This window comes from Drosophila miranda, chromosome 4, assembly GCF_003369915.1.
Source record: "Drosophila miranda strain MSH22 chromosome 4, D.miranda_PacBio2.1, whole genome shotgun sequence".
NCBI classification, from domain to species: Eukaryota; Metazoa; Arthropoda; class Insecta; order Diptera; family Drosophilidae; genus Drosophila; species Drosophila miranda.
Window position 1 is genome coordinate 19,197,381 of NC_046677.1, and position 20,627 is coordinate 19,218,007.

At 37.1% G+C, this 20,627-nt stretch overlaps 1 protein-coding gene and 1 long non-coding RNA gene across 6 annotated transcripts; one reads left to right on the plus strand and one right to left on the minus strand.

Moving 5' to 3' along the window:
* Nucleotides 1–1,638: 1,638 nt before the first annotated feature.
* Nucleotides 1,639–17,793, minus strand: LOC108164316 (short stature homeobox protein 2). Of its 4 annotated transcripts, none has more exons than XM_017299972.2 (6): nucleotides 17,252–17,793; nucleotides 12,741–13,021; nucleotides 10,370–10,427; nucleotides 2,171–2,238; nucleotides 1,946–2,040; nucleotides 1,771–1,880 (listed from the first exon to the last, which is right to left on the minus strand). In XM_017299972.2, the coding sequence occupies exons 1-6, from the start codon at nucleotides 17,643–17,645 to the stop codon at nucleotides 1,865–1,867; spliced, it is 912 nt and encodes a 303-aa protein (XP_017155461.1). In that variant the 5' UTR covers nucleotides 17,646–17,793; the 3' UTR covers nucleotides 1,771–1,864. The 4 variants fall into 4 exon arrangements, with proteins under 4 accessions (XP_017155456.1, XP_033249857.1, XP_017155461.1 ...); XM_017299970.2 differs by having other exon boundaries at nucleotides 2,096–2,238; nucleotides 17,252–17,786; XM_017299967.2 differs by having other exon boundaries at nucleotides 1,639–1,880; nucleotides 1,946–2,238; nucleotides 17,252–17,761.
* LOC108164317 lies at nucleotides 11,168–16,739 on the plus strand. 2 transcript variants are annotated; one of them, XR_001775826.2, is made up of 3 exons: nucleotides 11,168–11,632; nucleotides 14,077–14,153; nucleotides 16,425–16,739. It is a non-coding gene; the product is annotated as an uncharacterized LOC108164317 (long non-coding RNA). The 2 variants fall into 2 exon arrangements; XR_004473120.1 differs by having other exon boundaries at nucleotides 11,172–11,632; nucleotides 14,021–14,153; nucleotides 16,425–16,737.
* Nucleotides 17,794–20,627: the final 2,834 nt, after the last annotated feature.

Below are 20,627 nucleotides of genomic sequence, written 5' to 3' on the forward strand. Positions count from 1 at the left end.
CCCAGCCATCGGTAAAGGTCGAGCATCACGGTTTCTGCTATGCATCTGAAGAGGCGTAAGGTACCGCAATCTACATGCGCGTTAAGATTTACCATCTCATTGAGGTGCAACTTCTTACAGCGATATAACGCGTCGTACCTGTGAAGACCGAATAGCTCCCATGCTTAGAGCTATGCGGTCCGAAATGGCGATGGCTGTCCTGCCAAATAGGCCGGCGGCAAGCACGAACTGCTGTTACTGGACAGATTCCACCATGGTCCTCGTCGGGTTGAGGAAGACCGAGAAATGGTCTCAAGTTCTGTCCGAACAGAACCCCACGCACTTTGCCAGTAGAGGCGTATCTTTACAGGCACTAGTTAGTAACCTTCCCTGGTGGCATGGACCAAATTGGTAACAAAAGCCCCCGAGATCAATGGCCAACACAACTTGAGGAATCTCCCATTATGACCCTAGGGCAACGTGCTGTAAAGGTACATTTCACACCGAAGCCATCCGAAGAGAAAAAGCTCTGCGAGTTCGTGCGTATGTCCTTCGCTTCACCAGGCGCTGCCGGAGAAATTACCGAGGCTTAAAAATATCTCATCCAAGAGACTCGGCGCAAAGAATACGCTAAGGAGTATCACTTCCTAAGTAAAGTTATATCCAGTGCAAAGTTCAAGTTTTTTCCGAACCTGAAACGACCTGATCAAATTATGATCAACTTAGTTATCGGCTGTCTCGCCTTCTCGCTCAATTCACACACCGGTGTTTTCCGGTTAATGGTGGCAACCAATTAATGGTGTGCCTTATTCGTTCCAAGTATTGCATGTCAAAAGTTCGGAGGCTTATGAAGGGGGTGGTGAGCTCCTGCAAGCTATGCATTATCTATAAAGAGAAATTGCAAAACCAAATGATGAGCGATGAACCTTTTCCTGCCCAAACTCAAAGTTGAACTGTGAAATGCGTCACTTAGAGGTTTGGACAAAAGACTGCAGCTTAACCGTTTATCCATCGATTTTTACAAACGATACCTTAAACGACGCACAATTAATTAACCTATACCACCACAATTCAAACTCCCGAAGGAAAATTTTTTTTTACCTTTCCCGAGTTTTCCAAGTTACAATTTTGGTTCATAGCCGATTCCGTGGGCCTAAGCTGGCTGAATAAAAGACGGACGTGGTTCTTACATCCAGCCGCAAGAAAGTCGACGTAGCTACCGGCTCCGAGGCAATCCACTCGCTTCTCCTTCCGCGAGCACCTCGAGGCAGTCAGCAAAAGACAGACGACTTAGGTTGCGTAATTTCACGTATGATGCTGAATACGAGGGGATCCAAATAAGGTCGCAGACTTTTTCTCCAGTCAGTCATGTATGCAGCACCAATCTGGGCAGAGGCGGCGAGAGCCAAGCCCTACAGGAAAGGGCTAGATACAATGCACCGATTAGGAGCTCTGCGAGTGTGCTGCGGTTTCCGGATCATGTCGGACGATGCGGCACTGGTCATTGCCGGGATGTCTCCAGTATTGGACCTCGCCGTTTGTAATCCTTTTTTCCTGATTGCTTTTCACTCAGACTAGGCTTAATTCGTAAAAATATTTTACTGTTGAAAAAACTAAGCTTTTTTATTATATATAATATAATATATTTATTAATGGTATTTTAACATGGATACTATTGAAAGTATTTTACATCTTCTATTTCAAATATATACATATGTGTATGGTGTTTACTAAAGAACCATATCAGTTTCAAACCCCAATGATTCAGAGTGTTTTTTGGCTTTCATTCTTAGATCTGCGATACTTGAACGTTTGCTGTGAGCTGCGGCAAATGCAGCCAAATTTATTGAATACTGTGGCACCGAGAAGAGTCCACTTCCATTGGTTATTGCAGCAGCATACTGAAATACACATATACATGATATACCAAATTTGTGATCATACTTAAAACTATGATGTCATATACCTGATGAGCGGCAACCGAAATAAGGGCTGGATCAAATGCTGAAAACGCTGCGGCGACGGTGCTGGATATATTCTTAGTCCCTGAATGTGATATTGCTGTGGTATATGTCGGATCTACAGTAACATTTTTGCTATTGTTTTTATTTCTCACTGATTGTGGATTTGTAGAGGTCGCAGTCACAGGGATCGATGCAACTATTGTGTTTTGTATGGTCGCCAAACTTACATATGGCGGCATGCGGCAGGGTTCCATAGGAGTCGTGAGTGAAGGGCTTCGACTGCGTAATGCGATTCCTTTGAAATATATGTGTAGTAAAAAAAACTTGTTTAGGTTGTTATTCAGATTAAAGTTACATCTTCAACAAGAAATTTCACATTTTAGTTTACTATTTATTTTTTGCACCATTTTGTCCACTGAGCGTTAGGTAACGTAATCGCACTTTTACCTTTGTTCGCTTAGCTTCATGCTCTCATTCCATTATTTATATCATTATAAAATTATCATCTTACGCGTAAAAATCACGCAAGGAAAACAATGCGGCCCCCTTCGCGAAATCTTGGGTACGCCCTCATGTGAGACGACTGGCAGCGACCCCGACATGGCCGATCAACGAACACTACACCACGAGCAACCACAGTGTCGTTCTTTCCACAGAGCATGCGAAGCCATCACTAAGCGCATTACGCCTTCAAAGGGCATATCCCGATATACTGTTGGAACCACTCCAACGGACGAGGCCTTCCGTGAATGCATAGGCGCTAGAAGAGCATACCTTAGGTCGGCGACAACATGAATTGCGAAACTGGTCGCGGCACCTATTTCCAACGCCAGATAGACGAATTGAGAAGACCGCCAATACGCGACACCAAGTACCGCCAGTAATCCCACAAGAGGTGATCAAAATCAACAGCAAAGCACCAGGATCTGACGGCGTTCCCAATTAGGCCCTTGAACTGGCCATTAGCCAGTTACCAAAAATTGTTGCTCAGGATTACACCAACTATGTGCATAGACAGCAGTTGATCAAAAAAACAGGTTGGCCTACAGGCCTATTTGCCTCATAGAGAACGCAGGAAAAGTGCTGGAAACATTGTCAGTGCAAGGTTAAGTAAAGCATTAGAGGACATTAGAGGCCATTGGAGACTCGCCGACAGCTTTCCAGCTTTCAGGAAGGGTCGCTTAATCCGTGATGCGTTGGTTAATGTTTGTGGCACAGCCAGAAAGGCTATAAAATGCACACGATGGCGCGGTGGGGATACACCGATGTCCAGATGGTAACACAAGACATCAAAAATGCATTCAACTCCTCAAGTCCCAAGATACCTGCAAGCGATGATCAGCTACTACCTGGACAATAGATGGCTATAGTATGAACCTGACGATGGTCCCTGGACATACTCCAACATGGGAGGGGTCCTATAAGGATCTGTGTCGTAGTCCCCTTAACACAATATAAATAAAAGCTTATCACCTCAACCAAACACACAAATTATTACATCGCTTAATTCCATCCTTAATTATTCAGCCAGGCTCCGTTTTTCACTTTCACAAAAGTTCACATAAATTAGGGCTCCTCGTTTCACAGTCCGCAAGATTTCTCACTTTTCAAAACGAAAACGAAAAGTAAACAAAACGAATCTTAATGCATTAACAGTGCAAATTATTTTGTGCTTTCTTTATAAATAGCTTTTTCTTAACCCAACCTAAAATTTGGCTCGGAAATAATTGTTCAGGGCAACCACTTTTTTCGTTTTGGTGCAAACAGCTGACGCAGCCCGATTTGGTTATCGGAACGTTGGGAAGAAATAAATGCTTTCGCATAACAGCACAGACTGTGCTTGTAACACGCACATAACAGAACATCTGGGTAAGGAGATCTTCTTAACTTGCGCACATTCTGCCCTCTTTTTGCTTCAAAACATTGAATTGAAAATACAAAGGCATTTTTATCACGCTGTATATTTTCAAAGCAACCAGGTCAGCTGTTTTTGTTTGCCAGAATCGATGAGAAAATGAAACTCATCGATACCAAAAATTTGTGAAAACGGAAGCATCTAAAAACGAAAACGAAAAGTTTTGGCTGAAAACTTAGTCCGCAAAAGTAAGTGAAAAACGGAGCCTGGCTCAATGGTCCAGTGCGATGCAAAAATGGCCAGGAATATGGGCATACCAAGATGTACTGTACGCTACGATCTGTCTGCGTAGAAAGATAGTTCCAATACCAAAAAAAGTGGAAAGTGCAGTTAGAAGGGTTGAAAAGCCGTATACGCTTTCGGACCTATCATCCGATCAGTCGCATGTTCTTCTATGTCGTCTCCAATGCCCGGAGTTCGTGGAACATCCTTACAGGCTCCTAACGCACAAAACAAAGTGGCTTCAAGACAAGAAATAAAAGTTTCCACATTGACCTAACCCAGCAGATAATCACTGAAGAAGACATCGACTGCTCTACTGATACACTGGAATCTTTATTCGTTATGGATGGATGTAAAAACCAACGAAGGCGGAGCTAATCTGGTAATTGAACAACTTGTTTTGGAAAAGCGACGTTTGCGACATGAATGGCAGTCACTAAGGCTCTAGAAAGAGAAGAAGAAGAAGAGACCCAACGCCGCTACATAGATACACTGTCACCAACCCGCAAAAAGAATAGCCTGTGCAGGGCCCTTCGAAATAGCCCTTCGCTCCAATAGAAACAGTCATGAGATTACAGAGTCCCAATGCAGTTGATCCCGCAGTGACGCAGAAAGAGCAACTTACAAAATTGGTTCCAGCCTGACCCTCCCACTAATTCATTTGTACTCCAATCGTCATCACGTGATGATTTTCGGCTGAGAAAATCTCCTGGCTTTGACCTAATGCCTCCGAAAATTATAATAGAAAAATTATCATACCCCATGTGTGCGGTTAAACACATCTGCAAGCTTTTTGAGAAAAGCACGATTGAAAGAGATTCACGTCAGAGATACGTACTGTATTTGAAGAATGGGAATATTGTACGGCGCTATTCTAGACGTCTCCCAAATAACAAATACTGCTCGAGTCGTATCTTACAAAAGATTCTTTGCCATCTGGTCTAACGCAAGCACCTCCCATGATCACATAATCGAAGCTGGAATGCCCCAAGGCAGCGTTCTCGGACGAATCCTCTACGTCTTGTACAAGGAGGATATAGACCGCCGTCTATTAACTGAGAGAGATTGCTTGCAGGCACAGACATTTTTTGTATATGGCCGTATAACATTAAGTAACTAATTGTACAAATAAATTAAAAAACGATTTGATTACTTGTGGTTAGTCCCTTTTTTGAAAGTGAAGATGCATAAAATAAATAAAGTCTGAATACAGTAGACTATAAGACTAGCTCTTAAAGTCTCTGAGCACTGGTCGCTCATAGGAACGGACAGAAGGGCGGAAGTCTGTCTGAATCGACTCGGCTATTGATGCTCTATATATGAATATATGTATACACTTTATGGGGTTGGAAACGCTTCCTTCTGGACGTTTCTTCTTTTTTGGAGTACAATTGAGAGGTACCAAAGTACGATACGTTTTATGTTATTGCTTTTCAAAGACACGTCGTTTTTTGCTGAATGAACCCATTAGACTTCTGTTTATGTGGTTTCATGGTGCGAAATTTAAAAAGTCCAAAAAACATGAGATTGAATAATTTAACCGCTAATTACTTAAAGTTGGGGACGCAGAGATCTGTCGTGCCGTTTTCGTTTGTCTTCCAAAGTGCCTTAAGCTATTTCAATTTATTAGATTAAACCAAAGAAAACACTTTAAATGTATACTAACTAAGTGCTGGGTATTAGTACCGTGAATCACGTTTCGACTGTTTTTTTTTTACTGTGACAGCTATGTATATATGTATATGTATAATGTATATTACTAGAGGACAGGCTGCTGAAACAGCACAGTAGCTCAATAAACATATCAATGTGGGAAAATTGGGTCTCTGGAGAGGGAAGAAAGTGTGAAAAATTGCAACACTGAGAAAAATGGGTCTTCATAATGAAACAAATTAATACACTCGACCCTTCATTTAAGTCGGAATCAACTAATACCTCCGAAGAAAGCCTTTAAGAATAACGAAGACTGCATACTCATAGAACCAAAGTGGGAAAAAAGAAGACTGTAATCGATGAATCAGCTGTTAGCCTTAATGTGGCCATGTTGAGTAACAAAAAAGCGACGCTAAATAAAGCTTGATGCGATCCATCTTAATATAGAACCGGAATGGCTCAGAAGCGCAAAACGGGATTTTGAAATAAGGTAAATAAAATATACAAAAAGCAAGTGCTTAAGCAGGTGGGGGCTTGCCCCTAGTATTTAATAAAAAAATTTAATTTTCTTTTTGTTCTAGCGACCTGTAAATAATAAATTAAAGAACAGATTACCGGGGTGTCCGATTAAACAAATAAAACAAATAAGTTTTGTATGTCCAATTTTGGTTTAATCAAATATATTAGTATACAAAAACATCAATTTTGTTTCTTTTTACCAATTTTCCTTATGGCACTTTTAGTTATGCCTACATTAAATGGAGAAATAAACTAAATGATTCATGAGGGTGAATATCAACACGATGAAGTAGTATCCATTTAAAATACCCAGCATTCGTTTGAATCGCTTCGAGATTCAGGGCCGAGTAATTTGGTAATTTATTACATGGTAACCGCCCCTTTACGAGGGTTGCGTCTCACAACCACAGGGACGTGTTCTGTTTTTCTAATACATGAAAGCTTTTACAAATTACTGTCTAGGGACCTCTGCTCAGGTAACGTATTGTTTATGCAATCTGTGTTTTTTTCTGCACTGACTATAAAAAATCTGTTACTAGATGCTGTATTCAATTTTTTACTGTTTTTTTTTTTTTTTTCCAATATTCACATTTGGCAAGTTTTCTGAATTCTTTCTGTCTATTACATGAAAAAGTTGTTGGTAGTATTAAAAGTCAATAAAAACGCATTTCCATATACCCTTGTCCCGATATTATTTTTTAAATTGATTGAAGCTCAGAAAACTAACCAATTGGCATATAATTTCATTGACTGTGATCTAAAAACCTTATAAAATTTGTTTTTAATATTTTCTCCTTTAAAAATGATGCCCACATACAATGTATATTATACATATAAATATATATTCTCTCTGAAAATCAAAATGGTTCAAATATAATGCCACACTTAAGTGAAGTGAAGCTTAAGGATGCAAAAGATCTAATAAGTAAAAAATAATGATTTTAGAATGCGGTAGAAATATAAAAATTTTTAAGTAGATGCATTTTGAATGTCTATTATCTTAGATAATCACTTCAATAATAATGTATTACTCAACAAAAACAACTACTAAAAGCTAGACCTTATATGGGCGGTAGAGGTGGACGTAGTCGGATTGGTCTGAAAATTATCTCATTTCTTAATTACAATCGACACTTTCAAGTCTCCAACTTAATTTTTTGGCTGTCTGGCCCAATGTGCCAATGTGTGAACTCTGAAAATTAGAGCTCAATCCGTCATGCAGCTACATCTGCTCAATTTTTGTTAGCGCAAATAGAATTCCCTTCGGCAGTATTTACACTTTTTTTTACAGCGACACAAATCCCTGCTAGCTTAATCAAATTAAATATTCCAGTAAAAAGCAGAATACAGAAACAATTGGCTTAGCCTAGGAGTTCATGAATGGGCTACGAACATTGGAACGAGGGATGAAGGAAAGGACAAAGCTTTTTCAAAACTGAGAAACCATTTCAATTTGTTGATCAATATTTTTATAAAACTAAGAACATAGCTCCTATTATTTCGTAATTATTAGGCCTACAAATCGATATTACATGTAATAATAAAAATTGATCATTCTAAATAAGATTGCATTTTTTGGTGGAGTATGTTTAAAAAACTGTGCAATAAAATGGATTTTAGCCGTTCATAGAAAGTTTAAACAAATTTCAATTAAAACAGAACCCATAATTAAAACAAAAACCACAATTCATTGAAAAATGTAAGAGCCCCAAGTATATGAAAAAAAGGATGCCAGCGTTTAGGCTTTACTTTAAAAAACGTAACAACATACACATGTATGTATATAATATGCACATACGACAAGTTTAATAATTCAAGACATAAACAAATCTTTTTTAATTTGTAATTCGTATTACATAATAGGAATTCCTATGGTATTGTATTGGAAAGCTTAATAATGTTTTGGTGACGACTCGTGGTTTCCTTACTTGCAATAAAGATTACATTTCTTTAGATGTCCGTCCGTACGTCAGTCTTGATCAGTTCCTAGATCTCAGAGACTATAATGGGGGAAAGCCCGATTTTTGTGTGCAGACTACTCTGATATACACATGTAGCACTATCTCCAAATATTTTACGAACCTTTGTGTAAACTTTGACTTACTTATCACTTAAGGGTGAGTTTTGTTTCCAGCTTTTACTCAACGGAAGTGGACCAGTTCTCTTTCACCCCACCCTAGCTGTCCCCAAATGAGATTCATACTGGTATATCGTGAAACAAACGGGTTCAGTGTGATAATTCAGGAGTGTGCCCACAAAATCCGATTGCTCTTTCTCTTATAACACTATGCATCGCCACTTTTTTTCCACAAACCAAACCGACTTTTGCTAATAGATTTCGAGCTGTAAGACACTTAAGTTATGTAAAAAACGCAGCAGCTGCAATAAAGATTACATTTCTTTAGATGTCCGTCCGTACGTCAGTCTTGATCAGTTCCTAGATCTCAGAGACTATAATGGGGGAAAGCCCGATTTTTGTGTGCAGACTACTCTGATATACACATGTAGCACTATCTCCAAATATTTTACGAACCTTTGTGTAAACTTTGACTTACTTATCACTTAAGGGTGAGTTTTGTTTCCAGCTTTTACTCAACGGAAGTGGACCAGTTCTCTTTCACCCCACCCAAATGAGATTCATACTGGTATATCGTGAAACAAACGGGTTCAGTGTGATAATTCAGGAGTGTGCCCACAAAATCCGATTGCTCTTTCTCTTATAACACTATGCATCGCCACTTTTTTTCCACAAACCAAACCGACTTTTGCTAATAGATTTCGAGCTGTAAGACACTTAAGTTATGTAAAAAACGCAGCAGCTCAAAAAAGTTTAGTTTCCAAAAAAACAACTTTTGCCAGAAAAAACCAAGTATATTCAAAATATTTTAAACTATTTTAAAACTATTTAAAAAAAAAAAAATAAATGGTTTGAGCTACTTCAGTTAGCAAAGTCGAATGTTACAAGACTATTTGCCGGAGTTATAAAACCGTACAGCCGTATTGTTTCAATTTGTGCATTAATGTGCATTAATCATTAAAACCTGCAAACATTACCCAATTAAAATATATAATTTGTAACCCCTACAAGCGAAAGTCGGAAAGTATTTTGTAAGCTTCCACCCTCTAAGGGCCGGCTTCTCGACTTGGTGTTAACATCTATGTGTGCAGGAATATTTTCGGCAAGCCGCTTCCGCTTCACGAACAAAAGTAAACAACAACAGCTGGTGCAATAGTAGTACCAACAATTTACACTAGGCAGCAAAATCGAACTTTTTTGATAGATGTGTGGCTTTTTAATGTGTAATACGTTTTTTGATGGTGTAATTTTTTATTTTTGTTTAATGTTTTTTTAGAGGTAGTGCTTCTTTTCTTCACATAACTTAGGTATTTATTGTATTTATTACATTGAACTTTACAATTCTGAAAAGCTGATAAATGCAGCTTTAAATTGTACTCAAATACTTTGTAGCTTCAGTTTACCGTCTGGAAAATATTTAGCTTTCAAATTTAAAACATAATTTTTTGCCGTATTTTTGTTTCAAAATTTTGACTTTAAAAATTCAGGAAAAGTCGAAATGAATTATTGCCTATGCTTTCTTGCTGTTTTTCAATAGGTTTATTAATTAGGCGTCGTTTAAGGTATCGATGGATAAACTTCCAAGGTGCAGCCGTTTCACCAAACCTTCTAGTGTCGAATTTACCCATTCAAACCGTTCGGTACTTACCATTCGGTCATTCATACCTGGGATATAGCACAGGATTTCATGCCAGTTATGTACCGTTTGGTACCTCTGGCTCAGTGTCGTTATTACTTTTCTAGGAATACAACCTTTTTTTTAATACAAGCTAGATTAGCTTTTCAGAATTGCAAAGCTCAGCACAACTAGATGTAGGATACTTAAGTTATGTGAAAAAAGCACTAGTTAAATTAAGAAAGGACACATTTTTTAAACAAATAAATAATAAATTCAAAACCCTTACCATTGAAGGAAACATTAGTTTATTAAACATTTTTAAAGCCCCAAATATATAAAAAAACAGTTTGGTTCCAAGTCCAGAAACCGACCATGACCTTACATTATTTATTTTTTTTTTCAATAAATTCTTTTAAGCTTACCTTTATGAATTTGACTTTCATGTTTTCTACATTTTGCTCGTCTGTTTTGAAACCAAACCTGAAATGTAAGTGAATAAAAATGGCAGTTTAATTTATTATTTTTATATCCTTGTACATATGTATGCATTACCAATTTATATTAAGCTTTGATTTGCAGTAATATTTTCTTGAAATTAGCACTTTTTAAATTTTTTAAACTTAGTTATAAATTGATCAAAAGTATAATTTTGTTTCCAATTGTTTAGATTTGATGCACATAGTAATAGTCGTTAAATTAAACATTAAATGCATCGATCACTAAAATCGTGACGAAAGCAGCCATTTGACAAAAACATTCAAAATCCCATTTTAATACAACTGCCAACTTTTGCCAAAAAAAAAGAAATTGGACTTGTCAATTTGTTCACAGGTGCGGATCAAAATGTCTTGAAGCCAAACTATATCTGATTAGTTAAATTCCCTATTCATTTTTATGAATAATAATACAAATTTCTTTAATTCCTCTAAACGATTTTTGTTGTTGTCGAAAACAATATTTAGTGTGGAATAAAAGCGATTAACAGCTCCAACTGTTCCTTTTGTACATTCGAATGAAGTTAGAACCACATTTAAAAACGGCTTTCTTAAAAAAATCCGATGCCATAGTTTTAATGCCCGGTAAGCACAGAGTACAATTTAAGTTGTCTACATCTATGCACATTTATGTATGTACGTAACAGCCGGAAGTGTCTTTATTTCTTGATCCTTTTTGGAGGGAATTGAGGGGTCGCAAGACGATTGCGTTGCAACTCTGCATTGACTAGTTACGATAGTACAATAGTATCAGCCGAAGCAAGGCTGGTTGTTGTTGTAACATCTCTTGGGATTGACTGATTGATTGGTTGACGTAATCGTGGTAATCGATGTATTGTTATATGTAGATGTCTTGCAAGGTGTTTTTTACAAATTACATTAGAAAGGTGCATTCCATGAAGTGTTACTTTTCAAAATAGTTCAACAGAGAAGTGTATTGTGATGTTAATAATGAAGATTTAATGAAATGTCAATTATACAATATAAAGTGGTTATAAAGTGCAGTTATGTGGATGTTTTTGATGTACGAATCAAGTGTATTGCGTAAATGTACATATGTACATATGTATGTAGAGTATCACAGAAGGAGATGAAGTAAATTGAAGCGAAAAAGACTGCTGTACTTTTGAGATTTCCTTATACTCGTTGTTCAAGTCCTAACGGATCTAATTACTTTATCGAAGCTGAGAGGTATGTTAACGAATCTATTGCCGGTAAAGGAATTGTTTATGTTGAGGTGGACTTCATCTAATGAGTACGAATTTTATTCATTACTTTTAGGAGTTCTTAAGGCACCTTGAATATCCCAGAGAATAACAGTTTTCTTGTATCTTGTAAAATCTACATATTCTTGATTAGCATCAATATTCGATTCGATATAGCCATGTGTTGTTTACCGAAAGCTTTCGAAACATCGAAAACCGAAAAAGCACTATTATAGACAATAATCATAACTACCATCCTGCATAAAAAAGATCGGATACGAAGCGTATATTGGCATTATAGCCAAAGTGAAGAAAAAAACACTTATGTGTGAATCTCCGGCCTAGCACTCGCTCTCCTTCTCCTTGTCTAGCGTTACCCCCCTAGTGGAGTGTGGTAGAAATCACGCTCAAATTGTATTTCGTTGGTTGAAGGAGAAAGAGTGGGAGAGTGATATACATATGTAACGGACAGTGCGGTTCGAAATCAGCAAGAATACTGGTAGTAAGGTGGAAAGGCGATAGAAGTAGTACAGGAATATATTGTATATGTTACATACCAGTTGTACCGCTTATGACTTACTTTTGTAGAAAAACCGGATAACAAAATCTGCACACAATGTGATATATTCGTTTACCAGATTAAAAGTTTTTAAAAGTATATGTGGCTTTTATTACAATTGGGGTGTTATGTCATGAATGGATATCTTTCCGATTGGAATTTCCTAAACAAGTGAAAACCCCACGTTGCCAGCAGACCTGATTGAGTATTTAACCTTTAATCGGCCCCCTGATGCTGAAACAATTTTCTTGCTGGCCGTATTTATGACGAAGGGTAGCAAAAACCACTTAACACCCCATAACACCCCATATCTCGAGGAAGCTGTGGTGGTTGAAAACTCCAACGCAATACATTGTGTTCATGCTTTTGCAATTGCTTAGAACAGACAATTTGTCTTTTTGTCATTAGTACAAGTATAATGAAGATATAAATTGAGAATCAATTTGTGTTCAGGGTGCTTAGCGGGGTTGTTTTTGGACATTTTCCGGGTCATGTCATTTCGCAGAAAATTTATGACCAATGCTTAAATAATTACCTGCACTCTAGCCTCGCTAAGCCCCAATCGCTGACTTAATTCCTCTCGCATAAAGGCATCAGGGTAGTGTGTTTCTTCAAAGAGTCGCTCCAGTTCGTTGAGCTGATCGAGCGTAAAATTGGTACGGGATCGACGCTGCTTATTAGTGCATACCATAGATGAGTGTCGTACTGCTGCTTGATCCTTAGAGCTAGCCTTTTCATCCATAGCAAGGTCATCAGTTGCAAATTTTGGCGTGCTACTGTCGTCTGAGGAGTCACTTACATTACCAGGAGCTAGTTCTGCAAAATTAAACAATCATATTGTAGTATATATTTCAGGATACTCGAGTAACTAAAGCTAGGCTGAAGGCCTATAACTATCTTAAAGGTCAGAAGGCGATACCCTTGCGGATAGAACGCTGCTATTTGGCAATACATTCATTAGATTTGGATACAATTCGCATCAGCTATAAAAACCATAGGAAGTACAGTAGATTATCTGAATTACACAAGACTCCGCTTAAGCACTTTTGTAACTTTTTAAAACTTGATCAACTTACGTCTCCATTCGGTAAGTCTGCCTCAATGTAGTTCTTACTTTGCTCGGCATACTACCCTTTTTCATAAACCCATAATACTACCAGATGTTGTTGGGAGCTTTGTTCAAACGTCTGCAGCTTTGCCCTTTGGCCATATATTTTTACAATGTCTCGTTTTCTTGATCTACGTTAGTATCAGTCTATCAGTGATCAGACTAACAGTCAGATATATCTATTCCCAATTTTAGAAGAAAGTTTAAAACGGGCGGGGCTCTAAAATGGACGTAAAGCTAAATAAAAATAAAATCGAACGATACTCAAATGTAGTTTTGTTCATATTTTACAATTATTAAAACAAAAGTAAATGTTTAAAAATGAACTTGTTTAGCATGTATCTATTAATCAAAGTCAATGCAGCGTTCTCTACTGGGCGAACCCCGTAGGGTCGTTTAGTTAGTATGGGTTATTATGAACAATGACTAATATATTTTAAAGAAGTGTTTATTTCTTTAAAAGAAATAGAAATACGAGTATGTACGCACAAAAAAATATTACCCCTTTTTTCGAATTCATGTTTTGAATTTGTCTTTTAAAACAAGGAAGAAATAATAATCTTTTAGCTCAAGTATTTTTTAAGAAGCATGCATTTAACTTTTCTCTTTTAGGTACATTTTATAATGTACATAAAAATTACAGAAAAATTGTATATTATATATGTTAAAACACTTTTATAAATTATAAAATTTTGTTCTTTGAATAGCTTGATCAATTCCAAATTAAAATGTAACAAAAGTTTTGAAAAATTGAACATTACAGAATGTGATTTTTGCAACGAGCTTTCGGAAAACGAGCCACTATGCGACGCCTATTCGAATAAAATATATACAACGACGGTAAGTTTTTAAAAATTTTTGATGCCATTGTTTTAAAATAGCATTTTTTAAAGATTTAAGAAAAATCCACCCTGTCCATAAAAATACCAAAATTCATTAAAAATGATTGTTAACGCAAACCTATCAGAAAAAGTAGGTACGACCCCCCGATTATTAATAAAAAACCATAATAGAAAAATGATTGGTGTGATTATACCCAGTTCTAAATGAGTATAGCGGTGTTTGTAACGCCCAGTAGGAAGCGTTAACGACTCCATAAAGTATATATATTCTTGATCTGCATTAATAGGCGGGTCGATATTGCTATGTCTGCCTGTCCCCAGTTCTCTGAGACTATAAGATCTAGAACAACCAAAGTTTGATTCCAGACTCTTGTGACACCACAATTTGACCATATCTGTCTACATCCACCAGACTGCTGAGTGTGAATGATATCGGATCATTATTGTAGCCAGAAGGAATAAATTAACTTTTAGTGGCTACGCAACGCCCCTTCCCCGCGCTGACTCACTCTCTCTCTCTCTTTCTTACGGCTAGTGTTGTGGGAATAAAAAAAATGAAACAGATGTAAATAAAAAATGGAAACAGATAAAACTGAATATATTATAGAGAATATATTACCGATATTAAACGAGATATAAAATTTATTGTTAAGTTACATAAATCATAAGCTCACTCACATATATGTATACTGAACTACCGGGTACCCTCTCGTTTTTATTAATAGCTGTAGATAGCCCTGACTTGCTTTCCACTAGAAACATTACACCGTTGCTTCGAACCACTTAGGGTTTTATGCTCGGACTGTGATTCCCTGTACCACATCAGAGAATTTGAAGCTTGACTATTTGGTGGGATACCCACTAGTGATTTTCTATATGTACATAATTCGTATTCTCTCTTTCGTATAACGCTGGACAAAAGTGCAAGGCTATTGCGGAGCGGATTGCTGAGTTTACTACGCCAGCCTCTAACATTCGGATATGTAACGATATTGATAACTACAGTGTTAGCCCCTTTATTGTTATCCATAACTCCTAATGATCTACCAGTGACTTGTCAGAATGTGAAGTCTATCTATGTTAGTAATCCTTTTTAGGGTCCAGTGTGTGCCTGTACTAGTAATAAAATGCATTCCGTAAATCATAAAAAGTCGCAATGTGTGGTAATTTAATACAAGCAATCTTCGGAAAGTATTTGATGATCACACGATGAATCTGGCACAAGCTTATCCATATATCAGGAAATGCGGAGTTCGGAAATGCCGATGAATACCGATGAAGGCCTTCTTGCCAAGACTACTTCCCTTTGCGCAGCCGTTGGAGAATGATTTTGGACTTTGGGATAGATTTTATGACTTCAGGAACTGAGCGCCTGCCTGATTCGAACACGAGAATAGAGGTTGATCAGCAGCCAGTTCCGAAGCTGGTTCTAACGGTGGGGGACATCGCTGCCGGTATCCAACTTCTAATGAGATTCCTAAGCACAGAAGCACGTTTAAGCACCCCAATTGGAATTCACCTCTTGAGAAGTCTGCAGTTTGTTTCTCCAAAATCGTATTAGACTCCTTGCGTGCTACAATGGGTACTTCAGAAAATATTCAACAGCAACTCGACGACCACTGGGTTACATTTTTAACATTTCACAATAGATGCTAATGATCTACCTAATGATCAGTCTTGTCAGTATGTGAATTGCACTAACTTGCAAATGACGTCCAAAAATATGTTAAAATTTCCATTAACAAAATGCTTTCCATGACGGAGAAATGGACAGTAGAAAATGGTTTGTGAATGAATCCTAAAATATCGATCTACATTCTAGTGCAATATGACGATTAGCCTGTGTGTCAACAGCGTGCAGAATCATATGCAGAAAAACTTAAGTTTTAAGTTTCTGGCCTATGTCCCATTTAGCCTTATCAAGACCCAATGGTCATGCTGTGATGCTGTGAGAGAAATAATTGAACAAATAGTCATGTAACAGATTGTGAGATTGAGGCAACTTTGGACATTAGTATGACGTCCATCAATAAGAATTTCCATGATCACCTCTTGTTAAAAACTGTGTGTTTGCGTTGTTACCTACACAATTTAAAAATCGATCATAGAGAGGCTCGGAAGTTGGTCGGAAGTTGTTTTAGAATTGAGGAAAACCAGCTTCCAATACGGATCGTACTTTACTCAACTCAAATATATGGAAATATGGAATCAACGCGTCATCTTCCTTGCAGTTATTTCCTCACATCTAATGGGATCTTTTTCTTTCCAGTTACACAAAAAATTGAGTGGTCAACGTTTCTTCGACGCCAAAAGACGCTAATGAGGACTTATTTTAGAGATACTTCCGCAACAATGCTGCGAAAAACTCTTCAATAATTTGCATTGGGCCTTGTTAAAAAAAACGAATTAATTCGATCCAAACTAAAATATGGAGCATACATAGTGACTCGTTATTTTTTAACTTCACCTTAAAAAACGAAAAAAGGTTTTTTCTACAAAATAATTATCTGGTCTAAATATTTTTCCAAACTGTATGTATTCATTTGCTTTTTAGAAATTGTCTACATTTGTATAAATTGATTGAATATATTAAGATACACGAAAATAAATTTTCAACTGTATAAAAATAAGCTTAAAATATCAGCATATATGTTTATATTTTTGAAATCAGAAGCTTATTAGCCAACTGACCAACTGACCAACGGACCAAGATTGCCAACTGACTGGCACCTTTTTGCGTTATGCGATAGCCAGAACATGGCTGTATATTTATTTTTCAAATGTTGCACAGCGCATACCTATACCCGATGCTCAAAGATTACAGGAGGATAATAAATTCGTGTAAATGAAACACACAAAAAAAGTGTCCGATTAAAGATGATTTACAAGAGTAGGGAAAAAATTAGAATCTGATGCAGAGCAGGGTCTGACTGTCGAGCTCACTCAAATGATTCGTTACCCTAATAGATACGTAAATGTTCAGCAAACGGCAACATTATTTATTCACATTTAAGACTACATTTAAGGCACTTTTCGAAAAAATCAACTTTATTCCATGGTGAGATTTGGTTTGTTCATACATGTTTTCTTTTTTACCTCCTGACCTGGTTTCCGTCTGCAAATCCTCGGATATTAGCCAGTTTCTTGGCTTCGACACATTTGTCGTTAATGTACTCTGGATTGAACAGTGTTTTCTGAACGTTGCATCCTTAGGAGATGGTTTGTGTACATCTCCAACTGTGTTTTCTGTATTTTCTGTATTTTCCGAAATAGAGATATCAGTTATATCAATATCTACAGTTTCGTCGTCACTGGTGCAGTTATCGGTATAGCTTTCGCCTGAACTATTGGAATTTACGAGGATAGAATTTGTTGTTTCCGACTGTTTTTGAATTCGCACGCCTGTCATTGAGGTAAACAAGTCATGAACGCGGTTGTTGGTTAAATTATATTCAAAAGATTTGGTTACAAATTGTGCCAATTTCTCCATAGCTGTGGAGTAGCACCGGCTCGTGCAAACGGTGTTAGTCACTGATTTTAGAGTCTGTATATATTTTATATGGCCTAGCTTAAGTTGCTGTATCGAAACTAAGTTTCCGACTATTTTACAAGCAACGCCAATAGCTTTTGGAGTGCCTAATCACAATAGCATGAAACTCCACCTCGCTCTTTACGTCTGCGCATGTCATTAGGTTACTCCTTAGCCCATCATTCGGATTACATTACGAGAAAGTTATGAGTGCTATTAACTTGTAAATAATACAACTTTTTCTCCTATACCTAAATAAATGTACACGTATTTTAGTTACACAGAAATCTTGATTTATTATTTAGAATTTGTTTACACCATAATTGTTACTCTAGGATCTATGAGCTTAAATATACACACCTCAATGCAAATTGAAAATTGCTCTCTCTTTGTCGTGAACACTTACAATTCAACCCCCAGTACAATGTACCTACGACTCGTAACATTAGTGAGCCCTGCCCTGGCGATATTTTAAGTTGCTCCCATTGGTCTGCACATCATCCCCTGTGTTTTCAACGTGGTTGCACCCCGGGCGATTTGAGCACACTTTACTATTATTGGTTATGGCCGTTCCAAAATAAAACCAGTTTATCCATTAGGCGGCAACGAAACGAGTAATCAATTAAAGTAAAATTTCAAATGTGGGAGGAGTTTTGGCTTATAGGCTTTAAAATGTGATAATCCATTTGTAAGTCGTAAAAGGAAATAGTCCTTTCCACAAAAAGGTGCGTACTGTAATTGAAGCAAATGTTCAAATATGTGAAAATTCTTTTAAAAAGTTTCAAAATGGGTTAATTATAATTTTTTAATTTATTTGCAATAATTTTTTATGTTTTTAAATGTTGTACCCTATAATTCTTTTTAAAAATTCTAAAACCGTTTAGGCGACATTTCCCGAGTAATTTTATTTATAACCAACAGCCCTGATATCCAAAAAATGTATAGATGATGGGTAAAAGATATTTACATATGTCTGCTCTGTCGTTTAATTTAAGATTCTTTTCATTCAATGGTTGTAACCAGGGACCGACAATATTGGTTAGATTTGTAGTTTCGTATCCGAAAAAATCATGCCCTATCAAAGCCGATCAGAAGAATTAAATTTACTAGTAGACTATGCATTTACACCAAAATTTTTAAATCTTAAGTTTTACGGCGTATCTTCGGTAATAACAATTATTCATAATAATCATGAATTTTTTGAAGTTTTGTCGGCCAATGCTGTTGTTTTAATTTTATATATAATTGCAAATTTAAAAATTGAAAAAAAAATCCGATCCATGACAATTGACTCTCATTTCTCACTCAGTTACACGCTGAATCCAAAAAAGGAGGCAAGAGTTAAAAAATTAGAACACTTTCCAAGATATTGGTGATTTTTTATATATTCTACTTGAATGTAACTATCTTCTTTTCCAGTGGACGAATTTTCATAAATTTTTTTAAATTAATTTTTTTATTAATCACCCATGAAATTTTTTTTTTTATCCGGTCATTGCTTTTAACGCTGTTGATGTGTATACCGTTTATTGTACGTAAAAACTATTGGTTGCATAAGAAGAATTTTACAGCTTTTACTTATTGGTTGGTAATTAATAATATAATAATAAAATAATAAATAAAGTCTCCCTGAATAGTGAGAAGTAACTATAAATTTATGTTATTTAATCCGGGAATAAAAATTGTCGAAAGGTATCAACTTAGCATTAGCTTCTCTGAATTGAAAAGTTCTTGAAAATTAGTTGTAGCAAATTACACATTACGCTTATCATTGAATGTTGAACCTAATCCTATTTTCACTTACTTTTGCAGAATAAGTTTTCAGCCAAAACGTTTCGATTTCGTTTGAAGGTGCTCCAGTTTTCACAAATTTTTGTTATCGATATATTTCATTTTCTCATCGTTTCTGGCAAACAAAAACAGCTGACCTGGTTGCTTCATAAATATACAAAGTAATAAAAATGCCTTTATTTTTTTAAATTGCTTGTTCACGTTGCTTGTTGTTGTTGTTGCTTGTAAGTTGCAGGAAGTCCACGTTTTAAGAAGATCAAGACATCTTAGATGCAACACCTGTTTATATAACATGTCTGATGAGCTGTGTGTAACAGCATGTATATAGAAAATAAAACTGCTCATGGTCGAAAAATAATTTTTTGCACCTACATTTTGAACTAAATGACCAACTATGAGGGAAAACAGCTGTCTTTACTCCGCTGTTCTGTTTCGCGCATGTTACGTGCACAGTCTGCGTTATGAGCAAAAATGTTTCTTGCCAACGTTCCGATAACCAAATCGGACTGCGTCAGCTGTTACGACGAAAACAAAAAGTTTTGTGGCCCTGACCAAATATTTAGGATCCAAATTTGAGGTTGGGTTAAGAAAATATGATTTATAAAGAAGGCACAAGCTAAATTTCCCTGGTAATACTGTAAAATTGATGATAATGCATCAATAGGTATTCTTTATCTTTATGTTATGTTTTGCAATGTATTATCCACTAGCCTTAAGCTCTGATTTATAGAGTGTCTCCGCCCATGTCCCAGTTGGACGGAGACTCGACCTTTCGGCAGCAATTGATGGTTCGGACACCCCAGCGCCCACGTTCCCAGCAGAACAGTTTCTGCCGGTTGAAACATGAGCTGCTGAAATGCCCTTCCTCTCCGCATTTCCGGCAGCACCGTTGTACGACCGCTGGTCGGTCTTCTTCCTGGTTTATCCCCCGGTTGGCAACAGCGGGCTTTCGTGGCGTTTCGTGGGTTGAGCTTCGTGGTGTCATTGATCCTTTCACTGAGTACGATGACGCTCGTGGTAGGTTAGTTAGTTGTGCGAGGGGAGTCGTGGTCCCGGGCTATCTCAGCTCATCGAGCTGGTCCCGCTCGATGAACTCGAATGGGTCCGCGTGGCCACCGAACGTTAGTCCAAACTTCCTAAGCTTGTCCGGGG